General features: G+C 39.7%; 1 protein-coding gene across 1 annotated transcript in view; it reads right to left on the bottom strand.

Moving 5' to 3' along the window:
* Positions 1–18,778, bottom strand: part of MRPS9 (mitochondrial ribosomal protein S9) — a 41,671-nt gene extending 22,893 nt beyond the window's left edge. Inside the window, exons 1-2 of the mRNA XM_042457530.1 lie at positions 18,576–18,778; positions 8,529–8,708 (exon numbers count right to left, since the gene is read on the bottom strand). Coding sequence (XP_042313464.1) covers positions 8,529–8,708; positions 18,576–18,776 — 381 coding nt within the window. The 5' untranslated portion in view covers positions 18,777–18,778. The remainder of the gene's footprint in view (positions 1–8,528; positions 8,709–18,575) is intronic.
* Between the last annotated feature and the right edge of the window lie 228 nt (positions 18,779–19,006).

The following is a 19,006-nucleotide window of genomic DNA, read 5'->3' as shown; positions in this document are numbered from 1 at the left end:
ATTTCTAAGAATTCACAAGTCTCTTGTGTTTGGGGGCTGTTTGTGGAGATCCAGGCAATTTTCTGTACAAAGAAAGGCACAGATGCCTTCAAGTGAACCACTTCTCTGCAACTCTGGGAAAACAGAAGAGCAAAGGTCACTCAGCAACTTTCCCCAAGAATATCTTCACCCTATTCTGCATCATTCTCGTGTTTAGCGGGGCAAAGGATAGATCAATGCTCACTGAGACACACAGATCCTACAGGTTTCAGTGGGCCTCGTTTCTAAGTAAATAGTTCCAATTCCTTATGTATCCAGACAATTGGAGGGACAAAAGACATATTTTCTTTTGGCTGAAGCTAGTGTTACTCAAATGTTCTGGGTGCTTGCAAAAGAGCCCAGACTACACAAGATGAAAGAGTGCATGACAGAAGTGAATTCCATGTGAACAGTAGATGTGGCTTGGTCTGGACATCTTTAGGACTGAGATGTTAGGAAAAGTATCTAGCACAATATACTTAAACAATCATTTACTACATCTCTTAATTATTTTAATTTATTAAATCACTCAAAGTAATACATTAACCACAAAATTATTTAATATAGCATTTTCATAACACAGTGTAATACTAACACTATGTAAAATTCATTATAATCTTGAACTTTAAATTGCAATGTCAAGAAAAACTAGTGGAAGCAAAATATTTTCCACAAGGACAAGAAATAAAGTCTAAAGTCTACAGCTAATGTTTTCCTCTCTGAAGAATTGTGTTGCATTGCTGGTTACATTAACTCAAGGCTATTACACACTGATATTTTCTGTGGACATAGATTGGTTTGTCAGCACTGTCAAACTACTTAATATGCATAGAGTGCATCACGATTTCACCTATTACTTTATTAATACCTTATTGGCATTCCAAACAGAAATTTTGAGAATTCAGCAGCAAACAAAAAGGATTAACTTGATTTTATTGAATGGTATTTTGATTCTCTTAGTGACTTGATGAATTCCCATTTGTTAGTCAATGGGGATACTGTACATACACAGAGTAGGTGAACATCCATTTGTGAACAAATGAGGATTAATTATAATGACAATAGAATAACCCACTGTGAGCGAACGGATATTAGACTCTTTATAAAAAACATATCAAAAGAATATATTAAGGAATACTGAGACCAACTGTTTATACTTATTAAGTAGTCTCTTCTACACTAGGCTCTCCTTGATGATTCAAACATTCTCACAGCTGTGAGAAGAAAATTCTAACTGCAACAAATCCATAATTAAAGCAGAATAAATACTGTATGTATAAATGCTGAAGAGGTAGAAAACAAGATGAAAGGAATGCTGGACACGAGCTATAAATTTCCAAGCCACTTTTTTGGTACTATTCCATATTGCTAAATAGTAAGGGATCCACTTGGCAACCTGCTGAAAGTCAGCTTGTGTGCCTCCAATTGCAGGAGAAAAGCCACTCTGCAATCTTCATCCCCAAGCTTGTTCAAGAACGGTATCATCTTGTCCCAAAGGAGTTGGTTGTAGGCCCCATGCAAGTCAAGTAATCAGAGATCTTGGAGATGTGAGCAGCCAAAGAGTAGAATTTCCTACCCATGGCATCAAACTTCTTGTGTTCCTCATCTGCAAGTGCAGAATACAGACAGCATGAAGCTCGATTGGACAGCATCAGCAATGACGAAATTACGTTTCAGATGCTACCCTAGAGGATGAAATGCTGCATCATCTAGCCAGTACTTGCTGGAAGTGGATGGAATGGACGATGGTGTCAACCAAGACTTCCGAATGATCCAAGCAAGATATGGAAGAATTGGTAGAGCCACAGGAGTGATTGCTTGTGATTCGATCTGCTGGAAAACTGGGACCTTATTGGAATGAGTTGTTGCTGGAAATTGGTGTCAACAGACTTGGCCATGCAGAACATCTGATCAATAAATGTTTTGATATAATCAGTTGGAGCAAAAGGGTACATGGCTCCTAACTCTTTCTAGTTGGCATGGCCACCAAATCAGAACCAAATCCAGATGGAATCAATGGTAGAGGTTTATCTTGAATCAAAACTTGAGCTAGGGAAGAAGCTGTAACGACAGAAGACTCCTGTATTTCTCTCCAAAAGATGGTTGTCTCACTTTCTGTCCTGGATGGAGATGGTTTCCATCACCACTGTACACTGTTTTGGAGAAGCCGGAAAGGGGGAGACCATGGCCTCAAGAAAAACTATCTCTCAGGCAATTCCCTGAAGAAGAGTATATGGTTCAGCTACAGCTGCAGGTTCAGCAGAATGAGAAGAAGGTGGCTGAGACCAAGAGTGTTGCTTCAATCTCTTCTTTTTCTTATGCTTGTCTTTCAAGCCAGCCTGCATTTCAGTCTCAGGAGATATACCCAGGCTATATGGACACATATGACACAGCTTGTCCCCAGTACTGTCTCAGATCCTGTTAGCAGGTAATGTACTTGGGGCCTTCCGTTTGGATATAGCGACATCTGTTGGGACTGAGACTGCCTTTTCCATACTTGATTTCGATTTCTTTGAAGCTGAAGATTGATGCCAAGGGCTGCTTTGTCTCTAAAAGTTGTAATCAGCTGGCGACACACACGCTCTTGCAGTTTGAAGGCCTGCTCATACAGAAGAGCTTTAAGCCAACACTCTCTGTTGCATCCAACCTGTAATGTAAATGCCACACATGAGGCAACAATATAAGAGTTCCCCAAACACTGCAGGGATCTGAAATGCCCATTTTGGCCCGGAATCTTAGTGCTGCATTTGACACACTTCTTTTAAAAAGCCAGCAGTTTCCGGAAAGCCCCGAGGGTTAGCGTGGCTCAAAACCCACACTGACAATCAATCTCAGAAGATGTCTCCCAATCTGAGCACGTGGATACTCTTCCGGATGAGACAACTGCAGACAAAAGGAACTGGTGGGTTTCAGTGGGAGTCCCTTGTATAGGTCTGGCAGCAGTGGGATGATCTACCACCAAACTCTTCTGAATGCTTTAGAATGCTTTGAAAGAGCCACTGTAAAAGCATAGGATAACCCATTTGTGTGAGTCACAGAAACCACAAAGAACTTCCATTTAAAAAAATTAAATAGCCTAACAATAACAGACCTTCTTATTGATAGATGTGGTCTTCAAGTTATACTGTGAAAAATGGAACATGAATACCTTGTTTGTTTGAGCTGGTTGCATAATAAGATCCATGATTGGTGGCTGTGCCTATCCCATCTCAATGAATTGCTGGTGCTTAAACATTAGATGTTCAATAACTAACTATAGGGGAAAAGGAGATTATTGCACAAAATCAGCATCACAGCTTCACACAGCTACTGCCAGCAAATGCACTATGCCTTATTATTATTAGGGTGCTAAAAATTTACTTTACAACCCTTTTTCATTAGAAGGATCCCTATATCTTTTCATACTTTCATACAATGAAACTTTTTGGAAATGGTAATACTTGTATGTATTTAATTTCATTTTCTTTCTTCCATGAAATCCAAGAAAGTGGACACACAGAGATCCTAAGTAGCCCAGGCACTAACTTAATTCAGGTATGCTTAACTTCAGCAAGCTTACTGCACCAGGTGCTTCCCACTATAACTTTTATACATCTAAAAGGCTGTAACTGCAGTTATGAAACCTCTGCTTTCCTGAAGCAGTTCACCATGCCATGACTCCTTCTCAGACTCAGGATTGTTTCAAGTGTGATTGTTAATGCAATACAGAATGAAGCTTTTGATGGATGAAGCAAAAAGTGAAATCCTAGGAAAACAAGTGCAAGCCTCTGGGCACAGAAGGCAGGATATTTAGCTGTAGCTTAGCATTAAACAATATGAGAAGAACATTTAAGTGTTTTTACTCTTAAAGAGAAATCTACTGTGCAAATCTTAAGAGGCTAGCATTTTAGTCATATTGTACACCTGTGAACTGCCTGTTAAAAGGAAGAAGACAGGGGGCAGGAGGGAAAGAATGGATGCAGATGGCAAAGGAGAGAGACTGGCTAGAGATTTCAACTCTATTTTCCTTTTCCTCTCAAGACAAAATACATGCATACTTTAGTCCTGTATGAAAGTGGAGGAATGGAGACAGTCATTCTGTTTCTTTGCCCCTCATCCAATTCCATTGCTTTTTACACGAAGAGGGGATGGTCTACAATGGAAATCTACCTCTTAACACTGGAGGCTCTAAGATCTCAAGGTAAGCATCCACTGACTGAGTTCTTCTTTGCACAACCTCCCATTTCTACACAAAACTGCAAATCTTAGAGTGCACAGGATGAAGTTAGGATAGTTAAAGTGGTATCAGTGCTACAACTGTGTAATTTTATAGTTTGTTGAGGCACTAGAACTCTCTGGCAGAGAACTGGAGGTATGATAGCTAAACAAACACTAAGTAGGCGAGGATACTGTTTGGTTCAGTTTTTCAAGTTGCCTATACAGAACTAAAACAAATTGTTTACTCTTTATATTAAAAGTAAAAAATAAATAAAATTTAAAAATCACAAAATAAAAGGATTACATTCTCAACCCAGGGAAAACCACTAGGTCAGGACTGCAATCTCTATTAATTAGGTATCCCAGCTGGGCAGCGGGTATGCAGCTGTTAACTTGATCAATGACTTACCTAAATGTCATCTCTACTGATTCGCTTATAAATTACCAGCAAGTGAGACTAATGTACAGGTGCTAATTTATTTAAACTGTTCTCTACAGTTCTTCATAGCTTTATAAACTGCATCTGGCACCTAATGTTAGCTGTCAGTTGTACTTAGACATGCCTGTCCTAACGACTCTGTTCATTAGAAATGAGCACAAATTATGAAATATTGTGAAAAATGATACATCAAATGGAATGGGCAAAGCGAATCAATTAGAGAAACTTCATACTGTATATTCACACATAGGAGAATAAAACATCCTGATTTCAGAGCACGGTCTATAATACCAATTAAAAAGCAATTGGTAGACTTCTGCAGAGTTATATATCAATTTGCTGGGCTTCCCCCCCGTAAGACACACAGTTGTAATTTACAGCTTTACTTTTTTAATTTCTTTTAAAAGTATTAAAAGCACTTGTAAAGCACTACTCTGGGCAAAAATATTCTGTCAAAACAATGACAACACTCTTAACACATTTCTTTGTATGACTGGTTTCAAAATATACAAACCCAAAATGACAGTAAGAAAAGAACCCTAGGATGTCTACTTTGGAAATGCACTACACCCGCTGATTAACAGTAGACGACAGGAGACGCATAAGCACTCATCAGAAGGAATTATTACCATTCCAAGTGTAAAGCCTGATAATTCTCCTGCCAGTGCTAAGCAGCTTTTATATTTTTGTAACAGAAATTTAATTATGCATAACAGACACTGTTATACAGTGTATTTACAACACCTGATATTATATGAACAAATTGAACAAGCATTAGAAGTACTATGCCTTGCTAAGCAAAATGTTGCTCGTTGTTGTCTACATCATGTGTTCGAACTGAGCTAGTCTTACATATTACATCTGCTGTAAGGAGAAAATGAGATTTTTCAGGATATGCCTAATTTTCTTGAAGTGAGAGTGATAACATGGAAGAATGCTTACAATGAACTAGGCTTGGGCCTAACTGCTTGCCCATAAATTATACAACTAATATAATTGCTCTTTCCCTAGTCATAGGATTGAAAGTTATTCCTGCACCTTAGACTGCTCCACATTGCTTCAAAAGATATTTATTTTGATCCTAGTCTTTTGTCACCAGAACCTTCTACTGAACTGAAGGGGAAAAACTGATTTAACACTCTAACTAAAGTGGCAGCAAGCTGTGTTCACAAATGGGGATACTATTGAACAGACAAGTATTAACAGTGGGATGGGGCACCATGCCTTTCAGAAAAAAGGTGGACAAGAAAGGAGTTCTGAACCTTTCCCCATCCCTGTGCCTCCCCCACTCCCACAGGTATTTGCCCTTAGTCAAACCTCAGGCAGAGAACGCAAGAGTTAAATGGGGGGGGGGATTAAAATGATGGGTTTAACATGTCCATCCTGTCCAAAGCTACTTTTGGAAGACCTTCGCTCCACCCCCACACAATACAGTGGGCCCTTCTTATCAGCAGGGTCTTCATTCTGGACCTCCAGAGCATGGCAAAAACCATAAGACCTCAACTCCTGTGGTATTCAATGGTGGTGCATGCACAGCCGCTCTCCCAGGACCACACACATGCACTGCCATTGAAATCAATGGGGCTTGCCAATGGATGGCAAAGTCTGTGTTCTAACAGACATAGATGTTATTATGGAAGCATGCAAGAAGAAATGAAAAATGGTAGAATTTTTTTCAACATGTCTATTAACACAATAAATAAAATGCAAAGCTTTCCAGATGGTTTTAAGAGGAAAGCAGAGTATATGGGAGAGAAAAGAAGATATATAAAATAAGGAAAGAAAGAACTGAAGGACTTTGACTGGAAATGAAAGTAGATTAAAAATGTTCTACTGATATATTACTGTGTCACAGCATCTCCTTTGTTTTGGTAATTTTGGCAATGAGATCTGGCACTCAAAGAATCTAGGCTAAATGATACTTCTGAAGCATGCTATATATATATATATATATAGAGAGAGAGAGAGAGAGAGAGAGAGAGAGAGAGAGAGAGAGAGAGAATTGGCCTGCAATTGCTCACATTTCCACACCCATATCACAAATCAGAATAATTATCTCTGCCCACCACAATTCAAACCTTTCTCACCTATGGCATATTCTACTCTCTCTTCCAGGTCACTCTCCTTTCTGCAGAAGTGGGGAGCTGGGTATGTCTTGTTTAATCTACATCACTGGTTATAAATTTATTTGACAATGTGAACACAACAATACTTCCAACATTATAATATAAAAATAAAACAATAAAGCTATAACTTCTGCAGCTCAACAGCCTCAGTCACAACTCTGGGAAAGCTATGATAAAGAGTTAATAAAGATGTCTGGAGGCCAAGACTGTAGATGACTACCTGACATCAGCTAGAAGAGAATTTCAAAACGTTTTGTAGTAAATACCTCTTGGCTGTTGTGGCATATGCCACCTAGGATGACATGAAAGGATGGAAATGTCCTTATCACATATTCTGAAGTGAGAGTCACAAATAGAGAATTAGAATATCAGTTCTAATATACTAATAACATGAGTGCATGTGATTTAAACCTAAATAACTGACTGCTTATTGTAACAATCTGCATGCTGGCATTTTACTCTGCTGTGTAGAACTGCACATAAATAATGAAACTCCATATAACCATGAGTTCATGGTAAGGCACACAGCATGGATGTCATAATGTGAACCAGATTAATAAATAAATTGCAAATTGAACTACTTTACAATTTTTTTTCATTAGCCTCAGTGCCATGAGACCTGTCATGTTGTATTCTACAGACCCAAACATATGATAGCAAACAATTGGCAGGGGTCATTCTGGAAAGAGAGAAAAGGGGGGGGGGATGCCAAGTAGGAAAATAAAAGGCATAGTTTTAAAAAGTTAACTCAAGAAAAATAAGAACTACCTTGCTAGACTGGAAGGCAAGTCCACTATTTATTTTAACCAGTAGCAATGTGAATGCTTCTGAGTACTGAACTGTTGTTGTCCCCCACCTTGATCTATAAGGAGAGGCAGGTAAGAAATAACAACTATTATTATTATTATTCTAAAGCAGAATATGGGAGTAATGTCCTCCCTACTGCCTATCCCAATAGTGGGTATTCAGGAAGCATTCTACCCCTACACATAGATATTATATTACCTTCCCATGATTAACCATCACTTGCAAGTTATGCCATATCACTAATGGTAATAAAAAGGAGAATTAAAAAAAATTACAGGGGAAGAGGAAATGCTAATTCAAATTGTTTTTACTTCAAAAGTCATATACAGTTGAGGAGCAAAGCATCTAATACAAGGAAGATTAGAAAGAAACAGACTTGGATACAAATATACAGCAAAGCCACAAGTCAAACTTAGCACAGAAGGGCAACTGTAGTCATGTTTACTAAGACATAAGTAACTGGGATCTTAGACCAAAAGAAATGTAAAAGAGTTGCAGCCTAAGTGTTGGTCCCAAAATGCAACAAAAGGTCACTTGCAATACTAGCTGTTATAGTATCATACATGAAACCCCAGTGTAAGTATACTCAGCAGGTCAAATTACGGATAAATGCTTCCAAATGCTACATAAACCTTGATAGTGGTTCTTACGACCTCAGATCAAGGGGATTATCCATTAGTAGTTTTAAAAAGAACCTGCTGTGCTTTAGCAAGGTATAGTATAGAGTTCTACACCATGATGTCTGACCTCGCACAGTAGTAGGGGCAGAATCTCTATTCAGAGCCACAGTTGCAATGTTTTCTATGTATAGTAGTATTCTCTCGTATGCTGACAGTTCGATTAAAATTCACAGAGAGCTGAGGGGCTCACGCTGAAGCAAAGAGCTTTCAATTCTGAAACCCTGCAGTAAATTACTTCTCCAACTGAGCAACCATACTTACATCAATATCCTCTTGGGTAAAAGTTTCTGGATCTTCTCCCATCATGTTGGCTAAATGTCTCTTTCCTATGTTGAACTCTTCAATCTGTTTTTTGATAAAAGCTTCTGTGTACTTTTCAGGTCCTGAAGCAGCAACATTTTTCTTCTGCACTGCTGTTGTTGAGCAGATTAGTCTAAATGTCTAGGAAGGAAAAATACAGAGCAGCTTTTAAACAAACTGCAATATAAAAATGAAAGCATGCATATTGTCTGAACAACAGGATGCAGCCACCTTGCTGATGGTAAGCAGGTCTTGGCCTCAACACTGCATGGAAGCTCTATGCTGCTTTAACACACGTGAGGAAAGAAATACAGAATGGAAATACAGTGAACACAATTCACTCAGATCCACAGAGAGCAATGTTTGCCCCATAAATAGTACAGTGTGCTTGTGCCATATGTGGGCACACTATACGTGGCTTTCAGCTTATGCTGAAGCCATGCGGGAAAATAATGAATGGCGTGCATGTCCATGGCGCGCACATTCTGCCACGCTGCAAGCACATGCCCCATTATATTCAATGCATAAGGTAAGGGTCTGCTGTAACAGAAATCTAGGTCCAAAACACACTGCAGAAACAATCCAGTTTGAGACCACTTTAACTGCCCTGGCTCAGTGCTAGGGAATTATGAGAATTGTAGTTTATTGTGGCACCAGAGTTCTCTGACAGAGATGGCTAAATGCCTCACAAAACTACAATTCCCAGACTTATCTAGCCCTAAACCAGGGCAGTTAAAGCAGTCTCAAACTGCTGTGTGTTTTGGACCACAGTTAGCAACATGAGCCACAGTTAGCAACATGAGCAAGTTTTAAAGAGCTAGCGTGTAACAGAAGCTCAAATGTTGGACTCAAATCAATGAAAGCTCAGATTCACACAAGATGTCACAAATTAGTGAAAAAGCTTTCAAGTTAACCAGCCATGTTCAGGAGGCTGGATGTTAGCAAAAGGCAAGAGTAAGAAGAAACAAAATTGACTCGATGCTTCAGCTGTAAGGTCTGTCTTAAGGAGACTGCAGGCAGTATTCCTTTTGTCTCTGAGAGGTGCCACATGCTTCAGGTTATATCTAGAATTCTGGGACAAAGAAGAAACAGCTGACCCACATTTTTGGAAAATATAAAGTCCAGAAGTTATCCAAGTCTGTCTCTAGCTCTAAGTGAAACACAAGAACTTCTTAATAGGCAGTGAGTAGATATTAAGAGACACATGTCAGTCTTTATACTAGCAAAGCAGGAGATTAATTTCACATTGTATTCTAAGTTTTAAAAGTCAATACGTAAGACTGCTTAATATTATCTAGACTGGTATAACATTATAAAGTCCAGCTTGGCCAAGATGTAATCCTTTAAAGAAAAATATGTGGTAGAAATAACCTGGCTGTAGATTCTGCTCTCAAGCAGCCGCACTACTCCATTAATAAAAAAATAACTCGGGGAACGTGGGTCTCTTCTTCTGGATAGCTGTCCAATTACAGTCTAATCTGTTAAACCTCTCACCTTCAATAAACCAGAAATGACCCAACACTGTGTGTGGTGTGTGTGCATGCGTAATATGGTGAGCTGAATGACATCAAGGAGCTGCATCTTGTCTCCTTGTTTTACATCATCAGTCCCTTCTTATTACTGCCACCTATTCCAATTGTCTTTATTCAGAAAGAGGGGTGGCATCTCTTTGCAGCTAGCACTTAAAGGAGCTTCCATCGTTTGTCTTAGAACACTGCCTGCAGTACCAATTTGAGATGGGTGGGTGTGCGGGAGGAACGTGGGGAAATCTCCCTGCTAGTGCTCAAGGGATAGCCCTTCAAGAAAGACCATCTGCTGCAGGACCCTCTACTGGTCATATGGGGACTCTCCAGAACTCAGGGTTCCCTTCTACTATGTTAATCCAACTCAAAGGATTGTTTTGAAATAAAATGCAACTTAAACTTCAGGGTAAGAGCACACATATTTTTATACAATGTAGCTCATACAGTCACCCCTCCACATTTGCAGATTTGACTTTTTGCGGATTTGATTACAGTGGACCCTTGTTATACGCTGGGGTTTGGTTCCAAGATCCCCTGTGGATAACAAAATTCGTGGATGCTCAAGTCCCATTAAATATAATGACATAGCAAAATGGTGTCCCTTATAAAAAATGGAAAATTAAGGTTTGATACTTGAAATTTATACTTTTTTTGGTACATTTTCAAACTATGGATGCTTGAATCCATGTATAAAAACTCCATGTATAAGAAGGGCCGACTGTATTCAAATATTTTATTAGTATGTCCTCTCGATCATCATCATCATCCCACCCTTTTCCCAAAACTGGGACTCAGAGCGGCTCACAACATTAACTCTCTAGATCCTCCAGCACAACTCTATAGTCAACTGTAACCCAAAGTTACATTGAAGGACATAAAGATTTTTAGAGAGAACATTTCACTAGTAAATGTGATTTTCATAAATTTGCCACAATTAAGTATGATTTGGTCTTCAGAGTCACAGTCCAACACTCAAACCACTACCCCATGCTGGCTCAAAAATAGTGTTCTCAAGTTATTTTAGTAAGCATGCCAAAGAGGATGAAACACAGATACAAACCAGTTTATAGTGCTGAGGGAAGAAAAAATTCTAAAAACGTAAGGTATAAATAAATATTATTATTATTAATAGCAATCAAATGAAAAGGTTGCTGTATTTTTCAAGATTTCAGCTCCACTACTAAATACCCTAAAAGGTATTGGTCTGATCTTGGAAGACGAGCAGTGTTGGCCCTGGTTAGTACTTGAGTGGGAGACCACCAATGAAATACTGTACCAGGTGTTGGGGGCTATATTTCAGAGGAAGTACCTGGTAAAACCACCTCTGAGTATTCCTTGCCTAAGAAAATTCTATGAAATTCATGGTGGACAACACGGAAGACAGACAGACATTTTAAGAAAATTAAACCCAAGACTTTCAGGATATCAAATTTCATACCAACCTCCCAATCTAGCACCTATTTACCTTTGCTGAAAGGGGATAAAAACTGTCATAAATGTTAGATAGGTTTGTTTGTTTTTTGCAGGTATCCAGAGTATATTAAGCCTGCCTCTCTTATACAAGCTTACTTGGAACATGTCAATTAACCTTACTATGAATGATTTGCAAAGACAAAGCCTTAATAATATTCTGGTAGTTTACCATCTTACCAAGTATTGGCCATTTCCCAATAGTTCAGATGATGATTCCAAACCTTTCAGCATATAGTTCTATTGCCTTATGCACTGACTATGGCAACCCGTTGAAAATGCCTGGTTTCAGAGGCTGATAGGCTTGGCTGAGCAATTATTCTTTCCATCTTGAAACCAGAGAATAATTGCCATTAATGCCTACTAGCAAACACAATTCCTGCTCAAAACAATGATCCAAGAGACAGTTGTCCTTTGGCTTTTGTGGAAGACTATAAGATACGGCTAGACAGATTTGTTTCTCTTTTACCAAGATAATCAGTGGGGAAGACAACTGTAATTTCAATCAAGCACTCTGCCAAAGGAACAGAAGAATCACTGGCAAAGCAGTAATGGCTGAAGCTTGGCAAAGAGCCAACTTTATGCACTACTTTATTTGTCCCATGCTTGTATTAACAAAGCTTCTCAGCAGTCTAATTATTCCATAAACAGATTACTGGAGTTGTCTCTCTGGAAAGAAACAAGTTACAAGAAAAAGAAAACCGCCACAAGCTAAAGGGTGTAATATTTGAGGTCTGTTCAGCAGGGTATTTTTAAGCTGCAGTTGGACACACATTCTTAATTTTATACCACAGAGCACACACCTCTGGTTGGCATTCTGTCGGTTATTCCCAACTAGAGTAGACACATTCAATCAACTGTTGAATGGTGAGTTAAGACATAGGTAAATCCCACTGATCCAATAGGTCTATTCTAATTAGGACTAACAATGGGATTTAATCCTATATCTGTCTACTTAAAAATAAGTCCCAGTGATTTTAATGGTACTTATTCATAGAAGACTTTGGGGCTGCAGCTCTAAGTTATTTGATAAAGAATCAATGTACTTCAGAACTTCAGCAACAAACAAACTTGGCTTCCGGCAGAAGTTAGAAGGATGCCATTCTTTGCTAGCAAACACTTCTGACAAATGTTAGAGATAATTTTTCCTGTTCCTGTCTGCCTTCAAGTTGTTTCCGACTTATGTCAACCCAAAGATGAATCTATCACAGGGTTTTCTTGGCAGGATTTGTTGGTGGTTGCCTTTGTCACCTTCTGAGGCTGAGCGAGTGTGATTTGCCTAATATCACCCAGTAGGCTTCCATGGCCAAGCTGAGATACAAAGTCTGGGCTCCATAGTTGTAGTTCAGCCTTCAAACCACTATATAATGCCAGCTCTAGCAAGTGTTAAAACTTACACCATAAAAAATACAGTAATTTCTTTTACAAATGATCTAAGCCCTTGTAGGAAAGAAATGAAGCATCCTTCTGATGATTCTTTATACATGGCGGTAGTGCCAAAGATTATGCTAAAGGAACCCTTTACCAGTGGCACTGTTAGTAAACTAAGCTAAGACAACACTATGCCATCCACTGTCCCTTTCCCTGATGGAACAAAAGTACATTGCCATAGCACTGATATAGGAAGGCCATTTTTATTATGTCAAATATGAGTGGAGTGCAGAAGACAGTTACAGAAACAAGTACAATGATGAGAATGAAAACTGGAGAAAAATGAGAATGAGAGCTCATCAGTACTACTTATCACTTTGTAGAAACAGCATACAATAGATGAAAAGAGCCATTTCTTGGCTTTCGCTTGCCTGGAACATTAAGCAGTTACATTAAACTGTCTGACTACACTGTATGTGCCTAGTTGGAAGTTCCAGAGACAGAACTACAGGGCTTAGCTTCCATTAACAGAACAAAATGGATCTTTCTGTAAAGCAGATTGTCCACTGTCTGAACACCTTGGCTATCCACCCCTCCCAGATTTTCGCGTGTCAAAATGTGGAAGCACAGCTGGAATTTCTAAACCCACCATCACTGAATACTCTGTTATATATATACTAGTGTCCTGATGTTGTGGATTCCTGATTTCTACAGTAAACCCTCATTCATTAATTTAATTAACAGCACACATAGCATCAGTGATTAAAATTTAACTGGTCTACATTAATTACAATAAGGAATCCAGATGCAAGTTTCAAATTTCTTAAAATTACTTAAAATCACTTAATTTCATAAGATCAGTTAGGCCTAGTGTTAATTCCAACTAGACAAATTCTACTCAAAGAGAACTTGGTATGTCAACATAAATTACATTCAGTCAATGCATTGGCCAGAGCATGACTTCAATATTTCATTCATCAAGTGGCAATATGGAGAGTTCACATTTTCAAATGCTTAGATTTTATCAAATATCCACATATTCCTTATGGTTACTGAACCAGTAGCAGAGTACAGCCATTATACCATGTCCTGCTCCACTGGCTTGCAAAGTGATAGATAGCCAATATAATAATTTCTGTTACACCATTTGTGCCGAAGTGGGAGAGTTCACCATAAGGATGCTATTGTCAGTGGTATGACCAAAACAGAGCAGCATGTGTTTCTGTAGCTGCCACTGCAATGTGAGTCTATACTCCATAGCAGATGTGAGCAACCCCCTAAAAATTTTTTTGCAGCTTTGATTCACCAATGCATAAAAATGGAGCCAACATGGGTAAGAGAAAAGCATTCAACAACACATAAGAGTCACCTACATGTTTTCACGTAGTGTATTGCCCCCACTGGCAAGCTACAATCTATCCCATAGATCTCAATACAAAGGCAAGCTATATAGGCAGAGGCACTACTTCATGCACTGATGGCTCTGGTCATTTAGTGCTCTGAATGTCATCACCAGTACCTTCAATCATGGCAGAAATCAATATAATTCCTTTAAAACAGCATCGTATAATTCTGTAAGGGGCACTGGTCAGCAGTGTAGCTGATGCATTTTGTACTAGATACAGGTTCTATGTGATCTTCAAAGGCAGCCTCATTTAGACCACATAGCTGTATTTTAACCAGGACATTACTAGTGCATGAATTAATAAGGTTAATTCATGGATAGTCAAGTTAAGTCAGGTTACTTGACTCCAAAAATAATAATAATAATAAAAAATTCCTTGGCTAGAGGATTAACCAAAGATGACTAAAGGCACCCCAAGCCATGGAGTCTACCTGTGCCTCCAGTGACAGTGTGAACCAGGAGTACTTACAAGATACAAACTTGCTCCTTTGAGGGGAGTCCAATTCCATCTAGACACGTTGCTTGCTGAATCCCCAAATCTCAGAACCAAAAATCCACAGAGCCTCACTCTTTAATATTCCAAACTCTCTGTGTGTGTTGTGTCCCTTCAAGTCATTTACAACTTACAGCTCCCCAAAGGTGAACCTATAATAGGGGTTTCTTGGCAAGATTTGTTCAGAGGGGTTTTGCCACTGCCTTCACATGAGGCTGAGAGCATGCGACTTGCCCAAGATCACCCAGTGGGTTTCAAGGCTATGCTGGGGACTGAACCCTGGTCTCCAGAGTCGTAGTCCAACACTCAAACCACTTCGCCACGCTGGCTCTCATATTACAAACTACTGAAGATTTATCCATTTTTCTAACCAGAAGTGGCCTTTCAGTCACTACACCTTCCTATCACACCCTATTTTTCTTTTCTCTATCCATATCCTTTTCCTTTTATTTCAGATTTAAAGCCTGTGGCAAACACTTGCCTTATCTTATTTTTTTATCACTATACTAACTGAAGTAACATGACACTTCCCAGGGCAATATCTAATACTGTACCCCCAAAAGGTCCATAGGAACTCCTGTACATCAAAAATAAAAATGGACAAGGGATATTTGTTGAAAAATGTTAAAATATACAGATAAACTACAGGATAAAATATACTAAAAGCTGTATGTTATTTTAAAAGACAAGAAAGAGGCATTAATTTGTTAATACGTTAATTCAGTAGTACTATAACAAAGTGATTTGAGAGTGTTTTAAACTGTCTGTCAAGAATTAGTAGAATTCAGGAGAGGATATCAAAAAGAACGCAGCCTTCTCTAACAGTTGGCTTTCAAGGTATAAAATAATTAACAGAAAGCAGAAAAACAAGTTCAATTACAGTTTATAAAGTGATCATTCTCTTTGCCTGTTATGACAATACAGTGTGCACTGAGTGGCAACTGCATCACCGTTTCCAAAGAGCACAGACCCTCATACACCTTAGCTGTCTGAAAAGTACAGCTGTCAACGTTGCTCACCAAGAGAACTCTGGCCTCTATCCTTTATCCCAGTAGGTCTAAATCTTTTGTTACTTTATGGTCCCAGGAATTGCTCTATAAAGAACATGAGTCCCATCACGACAGAAGCAAAAAGTCCACCTTTCTTAAGACTTTTGTATGTTGACAATGTGATAGAAATGTATCACGCTAGTTTTTACAGACATTAAAAATGCAATACTATTGACGGGTGTAAACACAAGGAAAATAGTAACTCCATTAGTAGATGAAAATTTCAGATAGCTATTGGCAAGAAGAAGCACATTATTGACACATCCTGGTGGGCAGGGGGCATTAAGAGAAGCACAAAATGTTTAAATTACTGCTAGCATGCCAGAAGATCATAGATATTCTATGGCAAGCTGAATCAAGGAGACAGTATAGCACACTCAGCAGGAGGCCATGGGAACTGAAAGAGGGTGAATTTTTAGTAATTGCTATAAAACTTGCATCCCACCTAGGCTAATTCTGTTTCCCACTCATGGTATCACAGCTGAGAACCAATGCCTTTTACACACTCCTTACTGAAGACTGAAGAACTTTCATAAATCCTGGGCTGGGAAAGTTTCTTCCTTTCATAACTGTCAAAGTCACGGAGACCTTCTAATGCCACCCTTCTTACAGACTTACAAACTCTTACTTCACACATGGCTTTTGGCAGAAAGCCTCCTTCAGTTGTATAGTTTTGGATAGGGACAGTTTGACTGAAATCACGTTGTTGCCTTGGAATACCATGGAAGAAATCAGTGATAACAATAGGGTTGCATCCGCATTGCAAAAATAATAATAATTAATAATTTGTTTTATTTATATACCGCTATTCCAAAGATCATAGCGGTGAACAGCAAGTAAGCTAATTAGCAAGTCAGCTAATTTGCCCCCAACAGTCTGGGTACTCATTTTAGCGACCTCAGAAGGATGCAAGCCTGAGTCGAGCTTGGGCCCTTTTGCTGGTCTTGAACTCGCAACCTTGTGGTTTTGAGTGAATAATAATCCAGGTTCACATCACTTTAACAGCCATGATTCAATACTATGGAATCCTGGAAACCGTAGTTTCGTGAGACATTCAGAATTCCCTATCAGAGCTCTGGTGCCACAGCAAACTACAGTTCCCAGAATTCCACAGTATTGAACCACGGCAGTTAAAGTGGTGTCAAACTGGGTTATTTGTGTAGTGTGGATGCAGCCCTAATGTTGCAGTTGATATGGGTTATCACTGATTTCTTCCAAGGCAGCAGCCTGATTTGAGTGCAACTGTCCTATCCAAAACTCTAAAACTGAAGAAGGCTTTCTGCCAGAAGTCATGTGTGAAGCACAAATCTCATGCTAAGAATCTGTAAAGAAGGCTAGCATTAGAAGGTGACTCTGACAGTTATGAAAAGCAGAAACGTACCCACTGAAGGCTTTCCTGTGACAGAGGCAGCATGGGGCCTTCTCCTTTCTATCACGTTTCTTTTAAGAGTACCGACTCCAGGCTAAGAAACACTGGCTGAAATGTTAGCACCTTGTGGTATAAACAGGAGGAAGGAGGGGATATAGCATGTCTCAGCAATGATGGTGTGTGTCATTTCTGACTTATAGAGGTCCTATAGTGAACTTATCACAGGGTTCTCTTGGCAAGGCTTGTCCAGAGAGGGTTTCCTCAGACGCTGAGAGTGTGTGACTTGCCCAAGGTGGGTCTCTATTGGGATATTCAAACCCTGGTCTCCCAGCACCACCATTAAGACTGGTTTGTTTATATTTTAAACACAAGCATCTGTGGCTATAAACCCACTTCTTCAGATGCAGAGTGGTTTTAATGTTTAGTGATATCTGCTGAAAGGAAACCGTGTGCCCTTTCCTCCCTTTTTTCCCCTGGAGAAGCTGGCAGGCTGGCCAGAGGACGAAATGCCATTTTGGGCAGAAATAATAATCCAGTTTGAGACTGCTTTACCTGCCTTGGCTCAGTGCTAGGGGATTCTGGGAACTGTAACTAATTGTGGCACCAGGGCCGTCTCTCATAGAGGAGGCTCAACGTCTCACAAAACTACAATTTGGGAAAGGAAAGGAGTTTAAATTTTTGCTTGACCAAAATGGAAAGCTAAAGCACAAATGCAAGATGAGAAATGATCAAGACTGTATGCAGTTTGAGTTCAGTAAACCAGAGATGAAACTAATGGCTGCATGTTGGCAGGATGCATTTAGTGTCTAGTTTGTTTACAGTGTCTACATTTAAATGTTTGACATATTGTCATTGTTTTTGTATAGTGTTGTTTTGTGTTTATGAATGGAATTTCAATATATATACTGTATATGTGTGTGTGTGTGTGTGTGTGTGTGTGTATATATATATATATATATAATAATAAATAAAAACTACACTTCCCAGAATCCCCTAGCACTGGGTCAGGGCAGTTAAAGCGGTCTTAAACTGGTTCCCCCCCCAAAAAAACTGTGCCCCTTTAAGAGATTGTTGGACTTCATTTCCCAGAAGCCTTAGCCATGCCGGCCAATAGACTGGGATTCTGGGAGCTGGAGTCCAAAACTCCCTTAAAGGGAACAGCTTGGGGACCACTGTATGCCCCTTTAAGAGACTTTTGGACTTCATTTCCCAGAAGCCCTCAGCCATGTTGGCCAATAGTCAGGGACTCTGGGAGCTCGAGTCCAACATCCCTCAAAAGGGCACTCTGGGCGGCCTCTTTCCATCACAAGGGGCCTTTCCCCTCTCACCTCCGCTCCCACGAAGGGCTTCCTCCTCCTCCTCCAAGGGCAGCTCCCCGTCATCGCGCGCCTCATCATCATCGCCGCCGCCGTTGCCATGCTTTCAAAAGAGGGGGGAAAAGGGGTGGGGTTTAAAAAAAAAGCAACCACAGACCCAGAGCGGCGCAAAGCCTTATTCCGCAAATGGCGTACGTTCTCACGCATACGCATAACGCAAAACTCCGCCTCTCTTCGCGACGTCAGTTTTGATTGGCTGGAATAACTTAAATCGAAGGTTGGGTTGGGTGAGAAGGAAAGGTCGGCGCAGCTCTTGTGGGGGAGTCACGTGACTGAAGGGAGTGGGAGGAGCTCGTGCCGTTGCTGTTCCTCGCGCCATCTCGCTTTCTCTCTCTTTTTTTTATGCAAGTGGGCGGGGCTTTCTATTTCAACGGCTCTTTTTT

Source organism: Sceloporus undulatus, chromosome 3 (assembly GCF_019175285.1).
Source record: "Sceloporus undulatus isolate JIND9_A2432 ecotype Alabama chromosome 3, SceUnd_v1.1, whole genome shotgun sequence".
In the NCBI taxonomy this organism is placed as follows: domain Eukaryota; kingdom Metazoa; phylum Chordata; class Lepidosauria; order Squamata; family Phrynosomatidae; genus Sceloporus; species Sceloporus undulatus.
Note: the sequence above shows the minus strand (reverse complement) of the source record. Positions and strands in the feature narration are given on the sequence as shown.